The sequence below is a fragment of the Enhydra lutris genome, unplaced genomic scaffold (genome assembly GCF_002288905.1).
Source record: "Enhydra lutris kenyoni isolate GAN:26980312 unplaced genomic scaffold, ASM228890v2 scaffoldscaffold87, whole genome shotgun sequence".
Taxonomy (NCBI): Eukaryota; Metazoa; Chordata; class Mammalia; order Carnivora; family Mustelidae; genus Enhydra; species Enhydra lutris.
The window spans coordinates 3,362,524-3,390,033 of NW_019154171.1; the positions used below are offsets into that span (position 1 = coordinate 3,362,524).

The 27,510-nt window shown below is 42.3% G+C and overlaps 1 protein-coding gene across 1 annotated transcript in view; it reads left to right on the forward strand.

Annotated features, from left to right (window-relative positions):
- The first annotated feature begins 18,587 nt into the window (after nucleotides 1-18,587).
- The window catches only part of LOC111161913 (ATPase phospholipid transporting 10A (putative)), a 178,842-nt gene continuing 169,919 nt past the window's right edge, over nucleotides 18,588-27,510 (forward strand). The window contains exon 1 of the mRNA XM_022525987.1: nucleotides 18,588-19,048. Within this exon, the coding sequence (XP_022381695.1) occupies nucleotides 18,588-19,048 (461 nt within the window). The remainder of the gene's footprint in view (nucleotides 19,049-27,510) is intronic.

The following is a 27,510-nucleotide window of genomic DNA, read 5'->3' on the forward strand; positions in this document are numbered from 1 at the left end:
TTACAAAGCTTAATTCTTAATTACCTATTTAAACAAGGTGGCAATAGGAGATTCTACAGAAGGTTACCTAGATCTTAGCAAAACAAGGCTTTTTTTCTCTCTGTGTTTTTTAAGTTCTTATTTCAATTCCAGTTAACACACACTGTTACATTACTTTCAGGTGTACAATATAATAATTCAACACAAAACTTAACTCTTTTAATTTAATTTTTTAAGTATGCTCCACACCTAATGTGGGACATGAACTCACAACCCTGAGATCAAGAGGTGCATGCTCTACCGACTGAGCCAGCCAGGAACCTGAAAACTTAACTCTTTTAATATTGAGAAGATTCGGTTTTCTTAAAGATTTTATTTATTTATTTATTTGTCTATTTATTTGAGAGAGAGTGTGTGTACATAAGCCAGGGGGAGGAGCAAAGGGAGATGGAGAGGGAGAAGCAGACTCCCTGCTGAGCAGGGACAGCTACACAGGGCTTGATCCCAGGACCCCGAGATCAAAACCTGAGACGAAGGCAGATGTTTAACTGACTGAGCCACCCAGATGCCCCAAAAGTTGTATTATCTTTGATAAGTAACCTTATGGAATCTGTTGGCTATATTTTTTTGAGCATGGTGATTTTCTAGTCTGTATTTTAAAAAGGCCTCTTTTTCCCTTCAGTCTTAGGAATGGGGAATAATTTAGATAAAATTTCCCAGAGATGTTGAAAGACTTTGAATTGTTTCTGAGACCATAGTCCTAGTTTTTGCAATGATTTGTAAAATAAGCATGGTTGCTTTCAATCCCTCAAGGAATTAGGCTGCAATTAAAATGACATCATATGTAGACCTACACATCTGATCACATTTTCCTCAATTTGCTTCAACCCCTCTCAGTATATGGTCCTAATTTGGACTTCGGAAAGAAGGCCTTAAAAGAAATTCCTATTGGATTCTGACTATGTGCTTCCAATCTGGCCAGCTTAAAACTACATTATCATTGCCTTAACATGGTGAGAATGATTTTGATTTTAACACCTGGTTCCCCGTATTTCATTCCACGGATATAAAGAAGGTAGAGTAGTAAGAAGTACTTCTTCAGGAGTTGATATTTTTGAGCCCAGTTTTGTTATTATTTCTGAAAGTTTCTTGTTAGTCTCTTGCGTGGAGAGTATCCTGTCAATTTTTTTTTACAAGCTTCCAAATACCAATCAAAATGTGTATCCCGCTCAAATTGTTTAGCTAATAGGGGGCTTTCTTGAGTTGGGTGCACAAATACACTTGCATAATATACAGTAATTAGGTATTCAAAAGGATCCTCATGTAGCACATTTGAGTGTTAAAATCATCCTTAGTATAATCATAATTTTTTTTTAATCCCAGTAACCTGTACCCAGTGCATGCTTCTCGTGACCCAGGATGCTCTCACTTCTTTCACTTGGGGATTTCTAAACTCCCCTTGAATGAGCATTTAATCCCCAGAGCATTTACCTAAGGGGGGCTTTAAACACAACAAACAAATAAAAAATAACTTTCCTTCTGAACTTGGATCTCTCTGTTAGATCTCCCTAACTGCCAAGGTCTGTAAGAAGGGTTAATGGAGATACAGATTCAGCTGTCCTTAGCCTACTGAAAATTACCTTCTCTAGAGAGTTGATAAATAAGATCTTAAAAGCTCTAAAAACTTTATACTCAGGTTGGTCAGGTCCACCATCCTGACCTCCCTTACAGATAATTTTCAGAACATGAGATTTACATTATTTGGGTCTTCAATGGCATCTCCAATCAGGCATCTCCAGGCAGCCTCCAGGATTTGCAATTCCTCAGATTCCTTAATAGGACCAGACCAGATAGCTGTGCAGACACTGAGCCCTCTACCTCCCACCCATAGCGGCAGAGCGCAAAAGCAGATCGGTGCCAATTAATTGACACTCAGTTCTCCAAACGGCTCTCCCATTAAAATGTCCTGAGCAGCTACTGAACCCATTCAGCAGGTCAAGGTGCATGAACCTGAAAGATCAGGCACCAAGAAGAATTCTCCTATGCCCTTCCCCAAAGGTTCCCCAGCAACATAGATGAGATTCCTCCCCACCACCAGTCCCATCTCAGGTGAGCTGCCACAGCTTTGTATGTAGCCATTTGGGAGCTGGGGGAACTCAAAGAGGTTAGGCAAGAGGTCCCACCTGGGTCACCAAAGTTTGTAACCAAAGTCAAGAGGTTTGCTGCTTGGGTGCATTAAATTGAACACAACCCAACAAAATATTGAAAGCAAAAAACTTTTTATTACTTGTTACAAGTAAGACGACAGGGAAATAGTTCTCAAAGCACAGTGTCGTCCTCCTTCCTCCACCCCCCACCCCCCCACCACCATAGGGCTAGTACAGGTAGCTTTTATTCAGTATATTAGGGGGCAGGGGTGGGAGCTTGCATATACATTAAGGAACATATGCATATTCTATTACTCAGGCTCTTTGGTTCAATTATGCATGCCTAGTCTGTCAACATGCCAGTGCATACATTGTATGTTTTAAAAAAATGGCTGAAAACCCTGCCCATAGGAGGAGACCTTAGTATTATTATGAGCTGTAAAGAAACTTCAGGACAACTCAGGGAGCTTCTGTGCAGATCCTCAGCTCCAAACCAGCTAGAACTGGCTCTAGTAAGGGGCTATCATGTAAAACACCTAGTTGGGTATCTCCTTGCAGGAACTGCTGGTTCTACAATATAAAACACAGTCCCTTCCTGCTTTTGTCACCATCTTCCTCCACTCCCCACCACCAGCTCTACTGATAGCTTTCAGCCCTCAGATTTTACTACTTCTCTGTTGCATCCTAGCTAACAGCCACGTGGGACTGAGCCTGTGGGATCTGGCACTATCTCCAGGTATGTCAGGATTGAGTTAATTGCTTGATGGTGTTGGAAAGCACACATCAGAGTAGTATTAATGAAATGAGCCACCCAGTGTAATGTCAGAAATGGTTTAAAAGCAGTACATGCTTTTCTCCATTCTATACATACATTTTTGGTTCCTTCAACCCCCTCACCCCAATTCCATTTCCTTTGAAGTTATAAACTATAGCATTTCCCATAGCTATGATTCTGATACTAAAAATACCAGTGAGATCATCTAGAAACATCACTTGAATTGTATTTCTTCTTCTTTTTTTTTTCCTTGAGAGAGAGAGAGAGAGCATGTGCAGTGCACATAAGTAGAGAGAGAGGCAGAAGGGGAGTGAGTGAGAGAGAATCTCCAGCAGACTCCCAGCTGAGCACAGAGCCCAACTCAGTGTCAATCTCAGGACCCTGAGATCATGACCCCTGACCCGAAATCAAGAGTCAGATGCTAAACTGACTGAGCCAACCAGGAGGCCCATCCTGTATTTTTTTTTTTTAAGTGACATTTCAACCAAGCCAGAAGACAATGATCACAGACAAAAGGAAAAGAAGATGAAATATTCATTTTTCCAGACACATACCTGAATTATACACATGAGGATATGTGTGTGTTATTTTTAGTCAAAGTTGCTTCTGTTGTATGGAAACCATTTCCGTTTATTTAACTGTCTTTAAAGAGGCAAGTTTTTGTTATATCTGGATTGTCTGCAGCAAGATGGAGAGAGCGTTTAGGATTCAAATATATTCATAGAGAAAAAGTATAAATTTATGATTGGTAGCTGAAATACAGAGGAGGTTGATGGAATCGTGCTGCTGATCAAAATGTACAAGATACAGAACGACCATGCTGACATAGCTTGAAGGACACCCTCTTTTACCTGCCCCAACACCTTTGTCCTTCCTCATTTCACACCCTATACCCCACATGTTAAAGAACAAAAATCCAACTGAGGACTTTTGCCAAGTAGAAGGAAGTTCTGAGGAGTTGTACAAAAAGGAAGATTTTTTTTTAAGATTTTATTTATTTATTTATTCAACAGATAGAGATCACAAGTAGGCAGAGAGGAAGGCAGAGAGAGAGAGAGGAGGGAAAGCAGGCTGCCTGCTGAGCAGAGAGCCCAATGTGGGGCTCGATCCCAGGACCCTGGGATCATGACCTGAGGTTTTAACCCACTGAGCCACCCAGGTGCCCCCCAAAAGGAAGATTTTTATAGGAACGAGGGTGAGTCAAGGAAGTTATTTAAAAAAGAAGGGATTGTCTCAGGCATGGTCACCTTCCCTTAAAGGGAAAAGTAGGGACCTTATCATGCAGATTATTTCATTTTCTTTTGGGGGATGGAGAGGGCCCACGTGACAGATTACCTCATTGGTGCCATCTGAAAATTTCCTGACCTAAAAAAAAAAAAAAAAAGAAAGAAAGAAAGAAAATAAAATAAATTTCCTGCCTGATTGGGTAAGACTACATTTCTGGGGGAGGTTGAAACTGCAATTAGGCTAGATATGAAGACCAGGTTTGGTGACTTGGCCTAAGTGATACCGTTTCTGGCCTGTGGTTTTCTTTGTAACACAGACATACTTGAGTTCTTCCAGAAGGCCTCTACATACTTGGCTATTTCACCCTTTGCTTATAATTCCATGATCTCTGCTGTGTCCCATTTTTCCTCTTGTTGGCAAACTTCTAGTCTCCTTTCAAGACCCAGTTCAAGGATTATGTCTGGTTTGAAGCCTTTCTCAACTATCTCTCTCCAGATAGCATTAACTTTTCTTGGACAGAACTCTGCAGAAGTTTCTATCAACAGCAGTGGAATCATGTTGGGGCACTTAGGTGTTTATGAGTGGAAGGAGGCAGGATCCAGAGATGTTGACCTTGGAAATTTGTTTTACCTGCTCTTCCAAGTTTGGAAATTCCTCTCCATCATTTGGGAGTAGAACGGATATAGGAGACATTAAATGAGGAAGAGTAAATTTTTAGAGATTTTGGGTTTTGTTTTTACTTCCAAAATACGCTTTTGAGAATCAGAAAGGAAGGTCTGAAGTGGTATATTATAGCAGAAATGGAAACAGTAAAGGAAGAGCAAGACAACTCCATGGCTGGGGACTACAGGAGGTTGCTTGGATAGGGCCTCAAGAGGCAAGATCTGACCTGGTAGGCCATTGTGGACACACTGGCACACTGCCTGGCTTCCCCCTCCATAGGTCTGGAAGCCAGTAGAAGTAGAGCATCTACTTAGTGCATGCAGACAGATGACATTTGTCAGGAGCCTCAAATGTTGCCCTGGTGGCTTCTCCCTCCACAGGTCCTAGAAGCCAGTAGAAGTAGAGTTAGTGCATGCAGACAGACAACATTTGTCAGGAGCCTCAAATGCTGTCTTGGTGCTTTTCTCCTCTCTTGAATATATAGGCTGCTCATTCACAGTTGCCATTAGGAATTTTCCAGCAGAGTTTCTCCCATTTTGTGGTACTATTTTGAGCCTGCTCATAACTGTCCTGGTAGACATCCTTTTCTGTTTAATAGCACAGGGCACATCTGTTTTTTTCCCAAACAGAGGTGGGGTCCTTGACACCTAGAGGACAATGGTGGTGTGGAAGAGAAAACTTGAGCCTTGGCATGTGAATGTAACTGGATAGAGATAATAAACTGTGCTAGTACGTTTGTACCCTCTGAACATGGGCTTCCGAGGGCAGAGACCAAACCCTACTCTAGCGCTGTTCTAGTGATATTAAATTAGCGTGTCCACCACTGTTGTTTTTCTGCGACAAGAGTAGGAACTTGCATAAGAATGTAATGTCAATGGACTGCTTCCTTCAATGAGAATGTTTTCTCTAATAAGCAGAGCACCAGCTGTCTATAGCCCACACTTTCAGAAACACTAACTATGCATCCTTATAATTTTGGTGGTTATTACAGTATGCAATATATAGTAGGTGTTTAATCATTATTTATTCACTTTGTGAAATAGTTTTCTGCATGGATTGACTGAGCTTTAGATTAATCATAAGAGGACCTAGGTCTTCTTGAAAAAGCAGTACTTCTTTCACCAGATAATCACTTTTCTATCTTAACAATTCCTTCATCAGTAAAGTGGTACATAATATATCTATTATACATAATCAATGTATCTTTTCCTATCTATTGATCAATCTTTTATTTATCATAAAAGATAATATATATTATTGGCTCAAACATTAATTTGGTTATTCTAAGATAAAATTGGATGTTCTTTCCTTCCTTGCTCACCCATTTTCCTATAGCCTGATCACAGCAAGTATTTACTCAATAAATCATTAATTAATTAATCTCTCATCTTAGGGATTGCTATGGGTTAAATTGTGTTCCTCCAAAATCCATACATTGAAGTCGTAACCCTCAGTCTGTGACCTTATTTGGAAATAGAGTTATTTCATATCTCATAAAGGGAAGTTGAGGTCATATGGGAGCAGGGTGGACCCTAATCCAGTATAACTCATGTCCTTATAAAAAGGGGAAATTTGGAGACAGACACACACAAGAATGCCCTGTGAACTTGAGGACAGAGTTCTACAAGTCAAAGAGTGCCAAACATTGCCAGCAAACCACCAGAAGCTGAGGGAAAGACCAGGAACATATTCTCCCTCAGGGCCCCCAGATGCAACCAACTTTGCTGACATCTTGATGTTGGATTCCAGCCTTTGAAATTTTGAGACAATACATTCCATTATTTAGGGCACCCAGTTTGTGGTATTTTGGGATGGCAACCCTAGGAAAATCAATGAAGGGATATATTGCTATATAGTTTGTTCATATCCCATAAATGAAATATTATACATATTATTACTACACATAGAATTTTCTAACTTCACTTTTTCACTCAGTGTATGGATGTCTTTCTGTCCTGCACATTTAGTTCTACTTTATTTTTTAAAAAATGGCTGTTTAGTGCACATCATGTGGATTTTCTCTGTTAAAATGTTGCTTACCTTCCATATGTTAATATTCTAGATCTTAATAGTAAAGAGGGATTAAATTATGCAGCTGATCTTGTCTTTTATGGCTTCTGGTTTTTGTTCTTTAGAAAAATCTTCACACTCCAACATTGTAAAGATAGTTTATATTTCTATAATATTTTTTCTTTTAAAAATTAATTAATCCACCTAGAATTTATTTTATTTTATTTATTCTTTTGACAGAAGAGTAATAGTCTTTACTAGCTTTACAAACACTTATGAAAAGGGTACCTGACTGGCTCAGAAGTTGGGGCATGTGACTCTTGATCTCCATGTATGAAGTTTGAGCCCCACATTGGGTATAGAGACTACTTTAAAATAATAAGGAATGTCAAGAGCTTGGAGGCTGGAAATTAGGAAAGCCTCCCCTGCATGCCTGGGTGGCTCAGTGGGTTAAGCATCTACCTTCGCTCAGTTCATGGTCCTGGGCTCCCTGCTCAGCAAGGAGTCTGCTCTTCCTCTCCCTCTGCCCCTCCCCACTGCTCAAGCTCTCTCTTTCTTCCTCTCTCTCTCTCAAATAAATAAAATAAAATCTTTTTAAAAAAAGAAAAAAAAAAGTAAGGCTACCCTAATGAGGCCCCAAATAAACTAAGTGTTGAAAGATGAATCTTGCCAAGGCAGCTATCAGGGATGCCAGTCCACCCAGCACAGGTCAGTCTACCTAGAATTTATTTTAGTTTATGGTGCGAGATTGGGATTTGACTTCTTTCCCTAAATAGTCATTTTTTCAATATGCCATGTTGAAAATTTCTTCCTCTCCTCTATTGATTTAAAACTCCACATTTACCACAGACCAAACTTGCATAAATACAGAAATTTGACTTCTGTCCCAGTTATACATTCCTTCATAAAAACCATCAGGAATAATAGCTTTAATTGACATACAGTAGGATATAGCCTTCTTTTTTTTTTAAGTGGAAATTATAGCATTTCTTTTTCTTTTCTTTCTCACCTTTTAAATTAATCATTTAATATTCAAACATTCTACCTTATATATATTAGTTATAAAGCATAATAATACACTTGAAAATAGTTATCTATTACTAAAAAACAAATTACTCAAACAACAGTCACTCAAAACAACAACAGTTATCTATTATCTCTCAGTTTCTGTGGTTTGGGAATACAGGAGCAGCTTAATTGGGAGGGGGTCTTCACAAACCCAAGATGCATTAAGATGTTGGTCAAGGTTTAAAACATGGTAGCTGACTTTCCCTGGGACAAGTGATCCAAGAAGTTAGGCAGAAACTGCAATATCTTATGACCAAGTCTTGGAGGTCACACACTGTCATTTCCTCAGTATCCCATTTTTTATACGTATTATCTCTGTTCAGTATAGGAAGGGACTACACAAGGACTTTGGTACCAGGAGATGGGGATCATTGGGGGCCACAACACAGAACACCCATGAACTTACCACCAAGACCAAGAAATTGTACACTCCCGATAACTTGCAACTACCCATGTGTCCTTTCCTTGCCACAGTCCTCCCCCTTTGGTATTTATAATTACGCCCTGTTTTTTTCTATTTTTTAAAATGTCTGCATTTTCTTTTTTTTTTTTTAGATTATTTATTTATTTATTTGACAGACAGAAATCACAAGTAGGCAGAGAAGCAGGCAGAGAGAGAGGAGGAAGCAGGCTTCCCGCTGAGCAGAGAGCCGGATGCGCGCCTCGATCCCAGGATGCCCCCAGGATGCCGGGATCATGACCTGAGCCGAAGGCAGAGGCTTTAACCCACTGAGCCACCCAGGAGCCCCTAAATGTCTGCATTTTCAAAAAAAATCTTTATTTTAAAATAACTGTAGATTCATATGCAGTTGTGAGAAGTAACGCAGGGATATTCAAAGTTTTCTTCAATGTTAGTGCCTTACAGAACTATAACACAGCTTTACAACCAGAAAATTAACATTAATATGATTTATTGACTTGATTTGAAAGTCACCATGCACTCATGTTTTACCTGCAGTCATGTGTGTGTATTTGTGTGTGAGTTTAGTTCTTTTTTAAAAAATATTTTGTTATTAAGTATTCTCTACCCTTAGTGTGGGACTTGAACTCACTATCCCGAGATCAAGAGTTGCATGTTCCACCGACTGAGCCAGCCAGGTGCCCTACTGTGTCTGAATTTCATTCTATACAATTTTGTTGCATGTGTAGGTTTATATGATCACGACTATAGTCAAGATACCGAATGTTTCCATTACAAGGAACCCTAACAATACTCTTGTATCTTCCTCCCAAACCACATTTGTTCTTCATTTCTATTACTTTGACACATTAAAACTGGAATGGAATCATACAGTGTGTAACCTTTTGGCTTTTTCCTTGAGCATTATTCTCTTGAGATCCATCCAAGCTGTTGTGTCCATTAATAGCTCATTTCATTCATTGCTGAGAAGTTAATTCCTTGGTAGGGATGTACCACAATCTGTTATCTGCTCATCTGTTCTAGACATTGATTTCTTCCAGTTTCTAGCTATTATGAATAACATTGCTGCTATAAACATTTGTGTACAAGTTTTGTGTGAATGTAAGTTTTAATTTACCCAGGATAAACATCTAATAGTGTAATCACTGAATTGCATGGTAAGCACGTGTTTGGTTTTGTAAAAAACTGCTTTATCACAAACAAAAGTAGCTGAACAATATTTTGCTGAATATTGCTAGCATTTGTGCTTTGTTAAAAACAGTATTGTCATGTATGGAGTCTTCTGGGACTTGCTGTTTCACCCAGCATTAGGTTTCCAAGATTCCTTGACATTGCTGCATGTAACTGTAGTTTGTTTTCACAAATTTTTCATTTTGTGATTTACTATACACAAAGTTGGAAGAAGTTGCTCCCTTTATAAACAAGCACATCATTTACAAAGGATGTATTCTTGTGCAAGATTCCTTTGGCATATTTTTAGGGATGTATTTGACTTCTTAATTTTTGTTGTCATTGTAGTGGGTTATTAATTTCCCATATCCAAAATGGTTTTTTAACTTACTTGTCTTCATTTATTCTTCAGTTACTTATATTCAAGTTGTCAAGTTGAAAAAAAAAATCGAGTTGGAATTAGTTTAGAAAATACACAAAATCCACAGGTTAGTTTAAAAAGCAAGCACACTCAAAGGAATGGCATTATTTCTGTGTTTTTTCAGGGATACCTTCCTTTACCACCTTCAGAAAAATGTTAAGTTGTGATCACATATTCTTCATCTGTGATATTGGGATAAAAATTTTCCTACCTCATGGAATGGCCGAGGATGAAGATAGTCAGTGTAAAACAAGCAAGCACGTGCCTGGCAGGCATTATATTCTCTACAAAGGTTAAATATTATTGCTTCTGTTGTTGGTTTTTGTTACGATTATTTGCATATACCTTGAACTGACATTTCTTGCTTTTCTTTGGGTATTTTATTAACTCTAAAAATGAGATCCTTCTGTTATTGATCCATTACATTTTCTAAATGGTTCTTGCTTATACATGAGAAACTTAAGATTGTACATCCTTTATCTTATAGTTAGCTATATTACTAACCACTTTCCTAGATAAAAGTCATGATGTTGTGGGGCACCTGGGTGGCTCAGTTGACTAAGTGTCCGACTCTTGGTTTTGGCTCAGGTCATGATCTCATGGTCATGGAATTGAGTCCAGTGTTGGGTTTTATGCTCAGCACAGAGTCTGCTTGGGATACTTTCCTTCTTCCTCTCCCTTTCCCCCTGACCTCCTTGCCTCCTCTCCTCCCACCACTTGTACATACTCAGGCATACTCTCTCTCTCTCTCAAATAAATAAATAAAATCTTAAAAAAACCTAAAATGTTGCAAATAGTGATATATTGTCCTTTTTTCTTTTCTGGTATTTATACCTATAAATATTACAATATGGTGATAAACTATAAATAAACTATATGTGGCTCCTTTGCAATTCCATTTACCAATTTTTAATAAGAGGTTTTGTTAGCCTTTTGGAACAAATTGCGAAGGTCTCAGTATCCTCCTAAACTATATTATAAATGAAATAAATTAACTGTTTTGAAGTTTCAACAGAATTTGCCTGTCAAATGGTCTCCATAGGGTGCTTTTGAAGAATGGATTTCTGAGGACACTTTCAAGACCTCCTGGGGCTTAATATATTAATCTATTCAAATTTTATTCTTTTCTTTTTTTGAGTCACTTATATTAATATGTTAATTTATATTTTGCTAACTGTAGAAAGTATATTACTATGGGTAGTTGTCTGTAGAGGCTTGCTTGTCTATAAATTCATTAAATTGCAGGATAGCTGGATATTAAGTTGACTAATATAGGAACCTATATTCAAAATATCCTTCCCACAATGGTGCTGATGTCTTTCCATCACTTAATGAAAGTAAATATTTATTTGTTGAGTACTTGCAAGAGGCAGTCCTGTGTGACTCTGGGGGCACATGGCCTCTGCGAGTGGTTATATACTGAGCCCTGTCCAGTAGAGCTGAGGTCTCCCAGTGTGGGAGAATGTACAGCTCAGAAACAAGCACATGGCACATCAGACATGGGAAATCAGACAGAGCTAGTTGGGGACAGGATGGGCTGCATGAGAAGAGGGGCCTTGAGGAGTCTTGTCCCAAGTGCTGGACTTTGCTCTCTGGTATCCTCCTCCTCCTGGGTCTTGGCCTCATTACCTTTGCTCTCTGTTAGCTCTCTGATGCTCCCAAATAGATTTTCTGTTAATGTTCTGCCCATCTTTTCTAGATGTTCTCCGAAGCCTTGGTACTATTTACCTTATCTACCAGTAGCATGGGCAGACAGGAAAGGCATTATCTGGATTCATGCCCCAGATCTGTAGCCTCTTCTCTATTTTCATTTCTTTGTCTTTATGCCCTGCATGCTGAAAGAAGGCCTCAATCTGATCATCCAGACCACTAGTTTTGCCCCTCCATTATGTTGTTTAAATTAAATACACACCATGTAAAATTTATCATCTGAATCATTTTTAGGGTGTACGGTTCAGCAATAGCAAGTACATTCATGCTGTTGTGGACTGTGTTTTTTAAAAAAAATACGTAATCTGTGCTGTCTTTACTCCCAAGAATTCTTTACTGTTCCTCATTTGCTTCTTTTCCATGGTAATTTTATGGATGGGCTGTCTTCTAGAATTTTTTTAAGGATAATAATAATTGGGTTTAATATTATTTTCTGTGTTCTATTAGGTCTGTATTCTGAGAGGAGAAATTCACTTCTGTAGAGCTTGCTTTCTTTCATGCTAGTAGTTCTTCTCAAATATAGCAATGAGAGCAACTTGTCAAAATAGCCAGCATGGGGCCTGGAACGGCACACTTATACCCGACGCAGCAGATTTTTGACCTTTTTATCTTCCCAGATGTCCCACAATGGCTATTGCTCCCAGGCCTGCCTTACTCATATTTTGGACTTTCTAAGATCTTTTTGGAAACCCCATCCCCACCTTTTTTTTTTTTAAATCAGCATTGTCTACTTGATTACATTATGTATTGTCTTGTATTTATTACACTTCCTCACCAATTCACTTTTATCTCCTTTTTATCTCTCAGATAGCCCTCATTATTATCTTCTGAAGAATCTTCTTTTGTATTCTGAGATACTTTTCGCTGTTTCCCAGCACAACTATACATTTCTCCTTTCAAGTATATCATCTGTCCTTTTAATAGGAATTTCCTTTGAAGAAAAGGAGATCATTGTGCTCAGGCAGATATCCTAAAATAGAAATTTTTACTTAAGTCTCTAGAATTTGGCATTTCTGGGATTTGAAACATTATCATAGATTTAGCTTGTTGGATCATAACAATTAATATAACCCAATTTTTCACAGCTCTGTACTCTGATAATTTAATTTAAATGAATGTTAAGTCCTTGTTAATTAATGGGCAACATATCTGTGCCAAACTTTACACATTACAAATTTGGGAATCTCTTATAATTTTTTCTCTTAAATTAGGGACACTCACAAGAGTAAATATTAAACAAATGCTATCAGGTTAAAATTTTGTAGAATGTGATTTTTACTTATTCCACAAGCATTTATTGTGCAAGTATCACACCACCAAAGTAGTACTTGAAAGCTAGAAGCAATCTTCGTGACTGTTTTCATCCAACGCCCTACATTTTCCAGTGAGAAAGTCTCATCCAGTCTCTTCTATTTATATTCCATCTGTAGGTACAATCTTCTCATCACACAGCTCTAAATCACAGGCATCTTCTGACATGGCCCAGATCTGTACTTCTAGTGCTGGCTTTTCCTGTCACTGTGAGACTTCACTATCCAGCTGCCTACTTCATATCCGTTAGATGTCGAACAGGCACCTCAAGCTTAACGTGACGTATGTTAGCTTTGTATTTTCTTCCCCCCGACCTGTTCTTCTTTGTGGGGGTAGGAAATATTTTTCTTCTTCCATCCTAGGTTCTTGGCTGGCCTAATAATTAAATTCATTGGAGAAAAATAAATTTAATTTTGTACTTACAAGGACCCCATAAAAATATGAGACTTAAAGAAGTGACCAAAGCAGGAAGCTTTTGTACCTTTTAGATGAAGAAATGGTAAGAAATTGGTGACGTGACAAGGACTATTTATATAGTCTTCTTGGTCTTAAATTTCCTATCTCTGGGGATAAAGTTGCCTTATACCCTCCTGGTACAGTGAGGATACCTTTCACATAGGAGATTTGTTTCCTGCTTTCAGAGGGACAAAGGAGGGTCAGTGTGTTTCCCTCTTGCACTCACTGTCTCTCGTCACTTTATTTAGTTATTTTTAAAAGATTTTTTGTATTTATTTGACAGAGAGACAGTACATGAGAGAGCAAAATTAGGGGGATGGGTAGAGGGAGAGGGAGAAGGAGACTCCCCTGCTGAGCAGGGAGCCCAATGTGGGGCTTGATCCCAGGACCTGAGCCGAAGGCAGACGCTTAACTGACTGAGCCACCCAGAGTCTCAAGTCACTTTAATTAAAAATAATCAACATGCTAAAGTGGCATATTTGGGGTCTGGAATATTCTACAATCCTTCATCCTCAAGTCATTAACCAAACTGTTGAGTGTTACTCTTGATTCACTTCTTTTCCTCATCTAAATATCCAACATGTTGGCTTATCATGTCGACTCTACCTGGAGTCAACTCTGTCTATCCAATTCTTGGAGCCTAAGCCACCTCCTCCTCTATTGCCTTGCCTACTCCCACTGGGCTCCAAGTACATCTTCTAACTTTTAAAAGGGAAAATGAGATCCTCTCACCTCGTGCTTCTGCTGGGGGTAGTCCACAGCTTCCTGTTGCATTTGGAGCAAATCCGGAGGCCTCTCCCATCCAAAGGCAGGTCTGGCCCTGCATGCTGGCCCCTCTGCCTCCCTCCTACTTCTGGCCACACTTTCCTCCACCCAGACTCACTCTTTGATCCCCAACTAACATGTCTGGCTGGGTTTCCCAGATGAACTTCGTTGTGTGTACCCCAGCCAAATCTTTGCTTCTGTGGCACCGTGACCATGCCAGGCCTGACCCTCCCATTGTCTTCAGACCTCAGCGACTCAAGTTATCCATTGCTAGGGCATTTCTCAACTTTGTTCCTTCTTTCATACCCTATACCCAGTTCAACAGCAAATCATGCTTGCTTTAATACGGCCATATCCCACCCTGCACCATGACCACCCCCACAGGAACTACCAAATCTTTCTCTCCAGGATTATTGCAATGGCTTCTTACTGTCTCCTTCCTACTAACCCAGCTCCTCTGCATTCTATTCACACAGTAACTGATGATGTTTGAAAACCCAAGTTCAGTCATATGACTCCTGTGCTCCTTTCTCGCTCAGCTAAAAGCCAAAATCCTTACTGTGATTCTTCAGGCCCTACATGAACCTACTCTGGGCTACATCTCTGTTTGCCCACTCAGCTCAAGATACCTGGACCATCTCCCTGGAACTGGAACCCCATGTTCTCCTACACTTGCTTGTTCTTCCTGAAGACATTTCTGCAGTTTGTTTCCCTTGCCTTTGGTGAGGGTTGCCCCGGAAGATCCTCTCTAAAAGCCCTTGCTGGTTCCCTGTGCCCCTCCATTTCCTATGTCCTTCTAGTTGGAATACCCTTCAGAGAACACAGCATTTTTGAGATCAGGGATTTAGAGGTGTTCCAGGAGTGTCTTGCTTAGTCATTGCTAATGTCAAGGGGTACTGATTCCAATGTGTGTCTGTAGGGTTTCCCCCCCACACAACCAAGCAATTTTTTGACACCAAATGGGTGTCCTATAATTCAATCCAATCCTGACACTACTTGGAGATAGCGTAGATCTCACAGGTTAAGGGCTCAGTCCTACAAGACTGCACCTCAACACACACACACACACACACACACACACACACACACACACACACACACTCTTCAGATGCTAGTCACAAGTTAAGGTTATCACCTGTGCTTCTGACCAGCGGGCTATGGATTAGATGTTCCAATAATACTCTCCTTGGGTTTAATTAATTTGCTAGAGAAGCTCACGGAACTCAGAGAAACATTTTACTTACCAGATTACCAGTTTATTATAAAACAGTATAACTCAGGAATGGTCAGATGGAAGAGATGCATAGGGTAAATATGGGGAAAGGGCATGGCCTTCCATACCCTGTCTGTGAGCACCACTCTTTCTGAATCTCCAGTGTTCACAATGTGGAAACTCTCCAAACCTCACCTTTTGGGTTTTTATGGAGGCTTCATTACATAGACGCATTAAAACATTGGCCATTGGCAAGTGATTCGACCTCCAGCTCCTCTCCCCTCCCTGGAGGCCAGTGTAGTGGGGCTGAAAGTTCCAACTCTCTAATTACATGTTTGGTTTCCCTGGTAACCAGCCCCCATGTAAAGTGCTTTCTAAAAGTCACCTCATAAACTCAGGTGTGGCTGAAAATGGTTTGTTATGAATATCAGGACAACTTTAGCACTCAACACTTAGGAAATTCCAAGGGTTTAGGAGCTCTGTGCTAGAAATGGGGATGGAGAACAAATATATATTTATTATTATAAATCGCAATATCACAGTCTCTTCCTACTAGAATGTTAGATCCATGAGAATTATCTGTTGTCATCAACAATTCTTCTGAGTCAGTCCCCAGTGCCTAGAACAGTGCCCGGCACACAGTGGTTGGAAAATAAGTATTTACTGAAGGAGGACAATTACAGTGACTTGCCCAGGGCCCAGCAGCAGGGCATGGTCAGAGCTCAGTGGTCCAGACAACCAACCCAGAGTTCATCCAAGCCTGGCCCAGGCAGTCAAGTCTGAGAGTTTACCTGGCAGAAGACATCCAAGCTCAAAACCCCAGCAGAGCAATCTAAGGGAGGTTTACATACCACTGCATATACATCAGAATAGAAGTAATTTCTCGGGGGTTCAACAGATCACACAGTGTGGAAACCTGGGAGGCCAGGCGAGTGAGGCCTCAGCGGAAATACTGAATTTGGATTGGTGAGGAGCAGGTGGGGAAAGATTCCAGGCTTAAGGAGCAGTGTGATTCATGGAATCTTGGAACCTTAGAGTGGAATGTAGATGGGAATGAATAAGGACTGTTCTGAGAATGGTAAGGAGACCTCTTGCCCTGGGGCTGGGCCAGGAGTAGGGAGGGGTGGAGTTAAATCAGTAAGTTGGTACCAGTTCCCCTGGGGCCTCAAGGGACCTCTGCCTGAGGAGTCAGCATTTGACCTGTAAGCAACAGGGGACTCCGGTAAGCTCGAGGGTAAACAAATGAAGTGAAAGGGTCCAGAAGGTCAAGGAACCATTTTGGCAACATATGAACTGTTGAAGCAAGGAGACTGGGAGGCAGGGAGACCCACCCAGAAGCTCTGGGCCCACACTGGGGATACCTATAGGGATGGAGGCATATATGGAAATGGAGGGAGAGAGTAGGCCCTTGGGCCTCACTGGGTTAGATGATGGAGGAAAAGAAGGGTCCATGAGGTCCTAGTCATTGGAAACCAGGGAAGTTGTGTTGCTTCCTTTGCTGTTAATACTCAATTTGGGGTGCCACTGGTTCATCATGAGATCTGATTTCTTTCCCTGAAAATGCAGGTACTTTAGCCAAATCTTTCTCTGACCCAGGCCTCTCTACACATTAATATTCTACCCTTAAGAATGTTATGGGGGAGAGTCTTGATATATGGCATACAATATTTTCTTAGTATCTGTAACTTTACCCTCCTTATGCTGGATTCCAGCAAATTTGTGGTCTGTGGCCAAGGGTCCCTGTAAAGACATGAGCCCCTGGCCTGGCTAGATGGCATATGAGCCCCAGGATACAGGAGATGAGAGAGTGTCATGGGGGAAGATTTGATTTGAGCAAAGCTAGGGAGGTGACTAGTAGCAGACACAGAAGGGACAACCCAGTGCCAGAAATGGCTGTTACAATGGCCTTTTGGGAGAATGTCAGAGTATTCCAGTGCAAAAGGAGAAAGGACGGGCTGGCCTCTAGGAAGCCAGCAGCTCCCAGAATCAAGACAGGCAGTACCCCTAATGGCTCTTCTCACCCAAATTCTCAGCCAGATTCTCCTTGCCAAGAAATCTCTGCTGCTTATCCCTGTACTTCCAAAGCAGAAGGCCGAACTGTCACAGCTATGGTCTATCTGGAGGAGAGTGCTGCCACTGAAGTGGGGACTCCCCAATACCTTCTGCCATAGCCAGCACAGTCTCCCATCCTCATCGTTCACATATTCCCCTCTCTGATTCCCCACGAATACTGAGGGGAACCCTTTGCCCCCAAAACTCTTCTGCAATTCTGGTCCTCTCCTCCCCTCCCAACAACCACTTTCATTTCCTGTCATAGCTTTTCCAAGGCCGCTTCAGAACTGCAGCACACAGGGATATTTTGGCTCTGAGAGTTTACCAGAGAGGAAAAGAAAAATACCTCAAACCAAAGCCTGCCTTTGCCACTGAGAAATAGTCTTACTTTCCAAAAAAAAAAAAGTCTATTTAGGGAAGTAAGAAGTAAGGAAAGGCAGCGATGGTCAGGAAAGGGAAAAGTCTAGTTACCCAAGAAGTAAATCTGAAAGTAGGTGGAAGTTGAGCAGGCCTAGGGAAGGGTGTAGAGCCAACAGAATCCCAACTTCTTAGGCCCTCCCCCAAATCAGATATCTTCGGTAAATGAGATTTTAAAATCGTAGCATTGGTATGGCATGGCTCATTTGGATTTTGATTCTAGCTGATTCCAAGAGGAGGCTCCTAATCCGGGTTCCCAGACCGTTTCCCTGTCCAGGGCCTGGGAAGCAGAGCTGGACCAGGAAGAGCCTGACCGCTGCCAGGGGACTGCGCTGCCTTTGCTCTCACAATCTGCAGCTTCCTCTCTCCTACCGGTGTCAGGGCGCGTTTGCACTGTTCTAGGACTGACTGATGCTTCTGGAAATGAAACTAAACTGCTCTAAAGTTTTCAGCTCGGGTCTTTCTCTTTCCCGCTATCCGCGGTATCCCAGCCTGGGCGCGGCGCGGCGCGGGGCGGGGCCAGGAGCTGCCTCGGCGGAAGCGGCCCGGCAAGCGCGAGTACAAGGAGGTTCTGTGCCGCGCGCGCCCCGCCCCGCCCCGCCTGAGCCCTGCCCCGACAGCGGACCAGTCGGCTGGGCGGGGCGGGCGCTGACGGCCGTCTCCTTGCGTCCCGCAGGCGGGGAGCCCGCGCCACCGAGCCCGGGCCGCCGGCGATGATCACCTAGGAGGCTGGCGCGGGCGGGCGCGAGCGGCGGAGGAGCCGGGCGCGGCGACACGCGGCCATGGAGCGGGAGCCGGCGGCGGCCGAGGAGCCCGGGTCCCCGGGTCGTCGTCGGCGGCGGCGGCGGCGCGGGGACGGCAGGACGCGCGTGGTGCGCTCCAACCTGCTGCCGCCCCCGGGCGTCGAGGATCCAGCGGCCCGCGCGACCAAGGGTGCGCGGCGACGGCGGCGCGGGGGCGCCCAGCACCTGGCGGACAACCGGCTCAAGACCACCAAGTACACTCTACTGTCCTTCCTGCCCAAGAACCTGTTCGAGCAGTTCCACCGCCTGGCCAACGTGTACTTTGTCTTCATCGCGCTGCTCAACTTCGTGCCGGCGGTGAACGCCTTCCAGCCCGGCCTGGCGCTGGCGCCCGTGCTCTTCATCCTGGCCGTCACGGCCTTCAAGGATCTGTGGGAGGACTACAGCCGCCACCGCTCGGACCACGAGATCAACCACCTGGGCTGCCTCGTCTTCAGCAGGTGAGCCGGGCGCTCCGGGCTGTGGAGCGCGGGGTCAGCTCAGGGCCACGGCGCTCCGGGGAACTTGGTGTTGGGCGCGGTGTGAATGGCACCGGGCGGGGTGGCCGAGGAGCGGCTCGACAAGGGGCGAAGGGCCCGGCCTCTTTTGCGCCCGGGGACGCAGAAAGCAGGAAACCTAAATGCTGGGCGCGCGGGAGTACCCTGACCCTGGTTGGCACTCAGACGCCTCGTCCAAGCCGCAATGATCCCAGGGCTGGAATCCAGCAACCTCTGACCGTTCTCATCCTCACCACTCCCGCCTTTTAAGAGTGAAAAGGAGGGAAATCCAGGCCCTGCGCTCTGGTTTGAAGTCCTAGCTTCAGTTTTTGGTCAGGCTCTCTAGGCAAGGTAGTTTAACACATTTAACAATCAATACAGGTACGTAAAGCTCAAGCTTAGATAACCTCTCCTCTTGGGACAACAGTGAAACTGCCACCAAGTTTTGGTGTGACCAGCACAGACATATAAAAAAGCAGGGGTAATAATAACAGTGTCCACCCATTAACGTGAGCTGTGATCAGGCCACCCAACTGGGCACCATCCCATAGTTGACTTTTTAATGTTAGTTTTCTAAAAATTAACCCCAGTTTCCAAATGGAAAGACTGAAGCTTTGAGGGGTTTTCGAGTCCTGCCCATAGTTGGTACTAGGGTATGTCATTGGGCACTTTCTCTCTCCCTTGCACCTTCCCAGAGTTTTGGACTCTCAGGCTGGGGGTGACTGCTGTCTCTTCTCCCTTTAGACTCCCCACCCCAAAAGAACCGCTAGGCTGCAGAGTCATCTTGGAGCTGCATCAGTAGCTGAACCCACCTCAAGGTGGAACCCTTCAGGAAGGCTAATGGGCTTGGCTTCCATATAAAGCTCGGCCCATCTTTCTCTCCTGTTCGCCTTGCTTGACTCCTGATGTAAATGGCTGATGTAGGCTTTGAGTTAAGGACATCAGTCTTGTCTGGCTTCCATCACTTGTGAGAGGCTTCTAGGAAACCCCTTGTGCTCAGAGTGGCAGATTGTTTCCCTAAAAGGTGAGGGTCATGATTATTCCTACCTCTTAGGATAACATAGGTGCAGAGTATTATTTCTGACTCTCCCAGCAACACTGGTTGTGCTTCATACTTATTTTGCAAATGCGTAAACTGATGTTCAGAGAGGTTAAGTAACTTGCCCATGGCCACACAGCTGCTATGTAGTGGTATTGGAATTTGACCTAGGTCTTTTCAGTTCCACAGCTTTTCCAACATTCAGCTACTTGAGCTTCTTAAATTTATATAAGACTTACTTCAGGAGCTTGTTATAAATAACAACTCTTAGGCTCCATTGCCAGTGTTTCTGACCAAGCTCATCTGGGATTGGGCCCAGGAATCTGAGTATTTAATTAGCACAGAGGTGATGCTTATATAATGGCTCATACTTTGAGTAATGCTGCCCTCTTGCTCTCAAGGGGTGCCCACTGTCCAGTCAGCAAGCATAATGTCGGTGGACAGAGCTATGGGATTTCCTGGCTCTGCTTTGCAAGAAGCCTGAGTCCAAGAAGGGAGGACTCGGCAGTTTCACAAAGGTCCTCTGTCCCTAGTGTGAGGACTCTGGGAAGCTGTACCTCTGGCTTCTGTATGACATCACTCTGGTGGGACTCTGGAAGGTTTAAGTCTTTACACACATACCACTTCTTGTTATTATTGAGCCAGTAGCTCATGAAGCCTCCTTTGCAGAAATACTTGGGCTTTAGGAAATATAGTGTATTTTCAATTACAAAGTGTTTTTAACCCTTTAAGTCAATTGACTCTTAAAACAACCACCACCCCCAACATGCAGATGAGAAAATAGAGTGGGACCCAGAAGCAGTTCTCTTCACTTGACCTCAAAGACTTCATGGGATTTTGAAACATTCATCTTCCCCTTGGACCACACCTGTCCATGTTCTCACCTTCTATCTTGACCTGACTGGGTTTCTTAAATAATCAGTACAGCCTTAAGAGGCAGGTCCTCAGGGATAATGGTGCTTTCAGGAGAAGTTCCTAAATATCTCCTAGCTCCCAAGTTGAATTTCTTGAAAGCTTTCCTGGGGAGAGAAGGGGCCTTCTCCTTAGGAAGGTCCCAGGTGCTTATATGTAGGTGTGAGAGGGGTGGTAGCTGTTTGTGGAGAAGATTGGTCAGTCATCCTGCTCAGAAGCCAAGTCAAACTCTTCAAGTCCCAGAAAGTCTAAGATTGATGGTTTCAGGATTGAGCTGTGAGTGATGTGGTTTTCTGAGTCTTCCCCATCCTCTGAGAATGGTGAGTGACTTATACACCTACTGCATTCCAGGCTGTGTGTAGCTGCCTTGAAACTCCTGTCCATCAACTCAAACCAATGCCCTGATTTACTCCTCACTGTGCGAGGCCCTAGCCCGACCCTGTGATATAAAAGGGAGGAGGTGGGGCCCACCCGCAGCTTACCGTGGGGGCTGACTGCGCTGCAGGATGTGTCCAGGGACGGGCGACCTGGGCAGGGCTCCTAGGTTAGGCATGCAGGATGCAGGTCAGGAGAGGCCTCCCAGAGGAGAACATGAGTGAGGACAAGGGAGGATGTGGCCAGACAGGGGGCGGACGCTACTGTTGAGGGAACATGGTGGTGGTGATAGGGCACGACAGGGTCACAGGGCAGCCTGAGACCGCAACCAGGCCATAACCTGTTTGTAGGCGCAAGGTGTGTGCTTGAAGCCCAGATCTCAGGGCGCTGGCTTCGGGACGGACCAGAGAAGCCCAGGAGAGAACTTATTTTATGTCTGGCCAGTTTGTCGAGTGCCTTTGGTTACTACAGAGACAATGGGAAGCACAGTTGTGAATAGTCGAGGTCTGTGCTGTGTTGTGTCACTGCTCTGGTTGATGTGCAGAGGGGTGTAAGTGCAGGCAAAGCAACTGTAAATGCAGGGCGAGAGCAGATTCTTTTTGAGGGAGCCTTGTCTGCTGGCACTGTCTCTGTTCTTTTGGACATCTCTGTGTTCTGACTGCAGGGAGAAGTGCGTCAGTCATTCACACCATTGTGTGAATCAGTAACCTAGTCCTTGGGTCCCTTCTTTATGAGATCTCCATTAGACTTGTTAGAAATGCAGCTTCCCAGGCCCCCCACCTCTGGACTTTTGAGCCTGTGGTGGTGGGAGTGCTGGCATCTACATCATGGCTTTGTTTACACGTGGAAGTTTGAAAAGCAGTCCTTTGCTTCTATGTCCTGAGCCCGTTGCATCCTCTCACGGATTTCAGACTGTTGGTATTGAAGAAAATCCTCCTGAGCCATGCTCAGTGGGATGAGAGAGAGGGAGGTCGGTGATCCCAGGGGGTCAGGTCCAGTCCGTGGCCGCCCAGCTGGTGGGAATGGTCAGTTTGAGCAACATTGGCTGTGGACGAGTGAGTTGGGTTGAGTGTGGGAAGCCCTTTCAGACCTCGTTGGTGCTGGCAAAACGTGGCCAGAGAAGTCCTCTCCCTCGGGGCCACAGGAGAAAAGAAAGGGGGTTTGCTGAGCAGTCCGCTGAGACAAGACCAGTTGTCACCAGGCGCTTGGGCTGAGAGGGGAACAAATAATTGGAGGGTGCCAGGCTGGTGGAGCTGGAAGAGGAGAGTGATAGGAATACGGAGTCAGCCTGGAGATGGGTGATCTGGTGGCAGGAAAGCAAAGAGTAGTTAGCAAAGGCGGACGGTGATGAGGAAGCTGAAGAAGGAATATTCCTAGAAAAGGGTGTTGCCCCAGAGAGGCAAAGGGAAGAAGCAGGGACCATGCATGGAAGAAAGCACTCTCATCCTCCTCCTCAACCATTAGGGCAGTGGTAACACTTGTTAAAGCAAGCCAACCTCGCCCCTGACACTGCTCCCAGAGCAGGTCTTACAAAGGCACAGCTTGAAGGATGGGAGCCGCATAAGGCCCCTGCCTTGCCTGCACCCTCTTTCCTAACTTGTCGAGTGGGGTGCTCGCCCAAGGTCCACATACCTCTTCTGATGCTTTTGTCCTGTGGCCCTCCCTCCCTCTGCCCCATACCCTGCCCTGGTCGATGTGTAATTTTGTTTACCTCTTGCCTCAATTCCCTTTGTAATGACCCTAATGTAGTCTTACTGACACCTTCTAATGTCCGTCTCCTGGATGGCGGAAACAGTGACATTTCTGCATGAAATCACCTGAGGGGACTTCTTCCAGAATCATTTGGGCTTTATACTTGGATCTGATTTCCATGCTCTTTTGGGAAAACAGGTAGTGGGGGGTGCTCTAACGCTTATCTTGGAATTGCTCTAATCTTGCCTGTTGCCTTTCCTTTGATTCTCACTTCGTTTCCCCAGCTCACAGGCGTTATCTGTCCCACCGGGCTTCATGATTTGTTTTTTCAGAAGAGCCTGAAATGATACCCAGCAAAGCTCTCCTTTTGTTTTTTGTTCATTTATCTTGCCTCTCCTCTCCTTCCTTCCCTTTCCTGGAGAGCTACATCTCTTCCTTGTCAGCAGCAGAAATATCTTTCCCCTGGAAGCCTAGCAACTTTGTCTTACTTGGAGTAAAAGATTTGCAAAAGCAGAGGCACCAGGACGAGATCCAGGAGACAGGAGCATGCCCGGGTAATGCATGTCCTCTTTATGCGGGGATATCTCTCGGGGATGCTAGGCAGGAATAGTATTTGGACATTGCCATTCACATGATTTTTAAAAGTTATTTTTCTTTTGATATCTGTCATGTGTCATGTTTGACTGGGCTCATGGTTGTCAAGTTATAGAAAAAGAACCTTTCTTTTCCTAAAGACTTAGTTGCCCTCAGAAGGTAGGCATGGGGCAGTTCTTTTTTACTTGTTGATAGGAAGCAAGTGCTTTATATGTGTAATTCCATCTTAACCTAATGTCAGTCATATTTTCACATCCCCATTATGCACAGATGGGGAAACGGAGGCCATAATTCCATCTTGTCCTCCAACAGTCTCATTACTTTTTACATCCCCATCTTTCAGATGGGGAGAAACTGAGGTGGCGAGACTTGATAGCTTGCTTGCCTAAGGTCTCACTCTCAGGAGGCAACAGTACTGTGGCTTGAGCCCACAGTCCCTCTGCTCTGACTCTACTTTTGTAGTTATTTTTGTACTTTGAGAACCTCCCCTCCAGGAAACGTAGACCTCATTAAAAAAAAGAAAAAAAAAAGTTGAAAATTTTATTCATCTCAAAGTACTTCCTAACTTCTCATATGATTTCTTCTTTGACGCATTAGATATTTCGGAAGGTCTTATTTAATTTCCACATATTTGTGTGTTTTCCAAACTTCTTTGTGTTACAGATTTCTAATTTAATTCTATTCACACATGTAGAGAAGTGCATGTATAACGTATCATCGTGCAGTTTCAACAGTTAGCAGCTCATGGCCACCACTGTTTTATCCTACCTGCTCCCTCTCCCTTTTATTTTGAAGCACACCCCAAGTATTTCGTCTTTCGTTATTTATCTTTAGAAAAACAATGACTCCTTTTAAGATTAAACAGCACATCTGAAACTAATGATATATTATATTTGGCTAACTGAATTTAAATAAAAACATAAATAAAACTGCCATCATCATACTTAAATTTATACTAATGCCTTGATATTATTAAATACCCAATCTGTGTTCAGATTTTCACTTGTCTTGTAAATACCATTATATATTTTTTTCCATCTATGTGTTTGAATCAGACCCAAATAAAGTCTCACTGTGATCAGCTGGTAAGTCTTTTAGGTCTCCTTTAATCTGTGGACATCCCTCTGCAAAGCTCCATTTCTCTTTCTCATGTTCTCCTTGCAATTTATTTTGAAGAAACGGAGTTATTTATACTGTAGGGTTTCCCATGGCCTGAATACTGCTGATCGTTTTCCTGTGGTATCTTCCTTTTTGTGGTAATTCCTGTTAGTGGTAGATTGGTCTGGATATTTTATCAGAACTTCCTCAGGTACAGATTTGACTTTTTTTTTTTTTTTTAATCAAAATCACATTCATAGATGGTGTTCTGTACTTCCATCAAGAAGAACATAGTGTTTCTTTGTCCCTCTTTTCTTGATGGATGTTAGCAACCATGGGTGATCACTGCCTTCATCCGTTAATTTGTTAGTGGAAGCCAAATTTTGATGGTCTAATTCTTTAATTTATGACTAAGAATACTTTTATAAAAAGACCTTTCCCCTCATTTACTAAGTTCCCAGTGGTACAACTCATAGGGAAAGAGAGATAAGTGTTTGATCTGGATTCCCTAGCATCTTCTGATGGGAACCAGTTGGCTTTCTAAAATTTGAACCTCTTTATTTTGAAATAATTTGTAGAAAATTTGTAAAAATAATGCAGAATTCCTGTATATCCCTCACCTACCTTCCTCTAATTTTAACATTTTACTTAACTGTACTACAGTGGTCAAAACTAAGAAATTAACACAAAGCTATTAATTACTTCTTTTTATTTTAGAGCTAAACAGTTTTTCCTTTAATGCATTTTTTGTAGGTAGTTATTTTGCATATTGATCCTGTATCCTGCCACCTTGCTTACTCGTTTATTATGGCTCGTATTTGCGTTGTGGATTCCTGAGGGTTTTCTCTATACTGTTGCCCTTTGTTCCTACTTTGCTGAACATTTTTTTTTTTGATCAAGAAAGAGTATTAAATTTTGTTAAGTGCTTTTTCTTCATCTATTGACATGATCATGTGGCTTTTTTCCTTTAGTAAAGTAATACACTGTATTACATTGCTTTGCATATGTTAAACCATCTTTGCCTTCCTGAAATCAATTCTGTGTGGTCATGGCATATAATCCTTCTTATAATTTGCTAGTTTCAGTTTAGTAGAATTTGTTGATGCTTTTTGCATCTGTATTTATTTGGGATATTGTGGGTGTGGGTTTTGCTCTAAAGAAAACATTATACTGGCATCATAGAATGAGTTGGGGGGGATACTTCTACTATTCTCAGTTTTGGAAGAGTTTGTGAAGAATTGGTGTTAATTCTTCACTAAATGGAAAACTTCAACATTGAGGAGAACTTTAGGCTTTTCTTTGTGGGGAGTTTTAAAATCACTAGTTCAATCTCAGTACTTGTTATAGGTCTTTTCAGATATTCTATTTCTTTTTGAGTTGTGGTTGTGCTTGTGGTACCTTTTTATCTTCCTAGGACATTGTCCATCTCATCTAAATGACCTTGTTGGCATACAGTTGTTCATAAAAATCCTTTGTAATTCTTTTTATTTTTGTAAGTTTGGTAGTGATATATCATCTCTTATGACTAATTTTTAACAATGTGAGCTTTCTTATTTGCTTGCACCTTCTAGCTAAGGATTTTCCAGTTCTGTTGATCTTGTCAAAGAACTAAGTTTTTTTGTATTGCTGATTTTTCTCTATTGTTTTTCTGTTCTCTGTTTCATTTTTTTCTGCTTTAATCTTTATTATTTCCCTCCTTCTGTTTGGCTTAGGTTTTAGTTTGATCTTCTTCTTGTAGGTACTCAGGGTAGAAGATTAGGTTATTTTTTGGGATATTTTTTCTTTGTTAGTAAAGGTATTGACAGCTATAAATTTCCCTGTAAAAACCTGCTTTAGTTGCATCTTATAATATTGGATGTATTCTATTTTCATATTTTTTGTCTCAAAATATCTTCCAGTCTCTCTGGTGATTTCTTCCTTGACCCATTGGTTATTTAGTAATGTCTTATTAATTTTCACGTTTGTGAATTTTTCAAATTTCTGTTATTGATTTCTAATTTCATTCAGTTGAAATACTTGGTATGATATCAATCCTTTAGATTTGTTGAGGCTTTTTTTATGATCTGTCCTGGAAAATGTCTCATGTGTGCTTGAGCATAATATATATTCTGTTGTATGAAGTGTTCTGTAGATAACTGTTAGCTCTGTTATTTGGTTTAAAATGTTGTTTACATTTTCTATTTCCTTGTTGATCTTCTGCCTGTTGTTTTAGTCATCACTGAAAGTGTGGTGTTTGTAGTCTCCCAGTTCTTACAGAATCCTTTATTTCTCTTAGCGTTTGCTTCATATGTTTTGGGACTTTGTTAGATATGTAGTAATTTAAAATTTTTATGACTTGCTGATGAATTGATCTTTTTATCATTATAAAATGCATTTCTTTCTCTACCAATTCTTGTCTTAAAAATCTATTTTGTATAAAATTAATAATATATCTACTTCAGCTCTCTTGGTTACGGTTTCCATGGTATATCTTTTCTTATCCTTTTACTTTCAACCTATTTTTGTCTTTGAGTCTAAAGTGTATGTCTTATAGATGACATATGGTTGAATTATATATTTTGAAAAATTTATTTTGCCAGTTTTTGCCTTTTGATTGTAGTATTTTATTAACATCTAATGTAATTACTGATAAGGTAGAAATTCTATCTGCCGATTTGCTGTGTGTTTTCTGTATGTCTTAACATGTTTCTGCCCCGTAGACTTCTATTATTGCCTT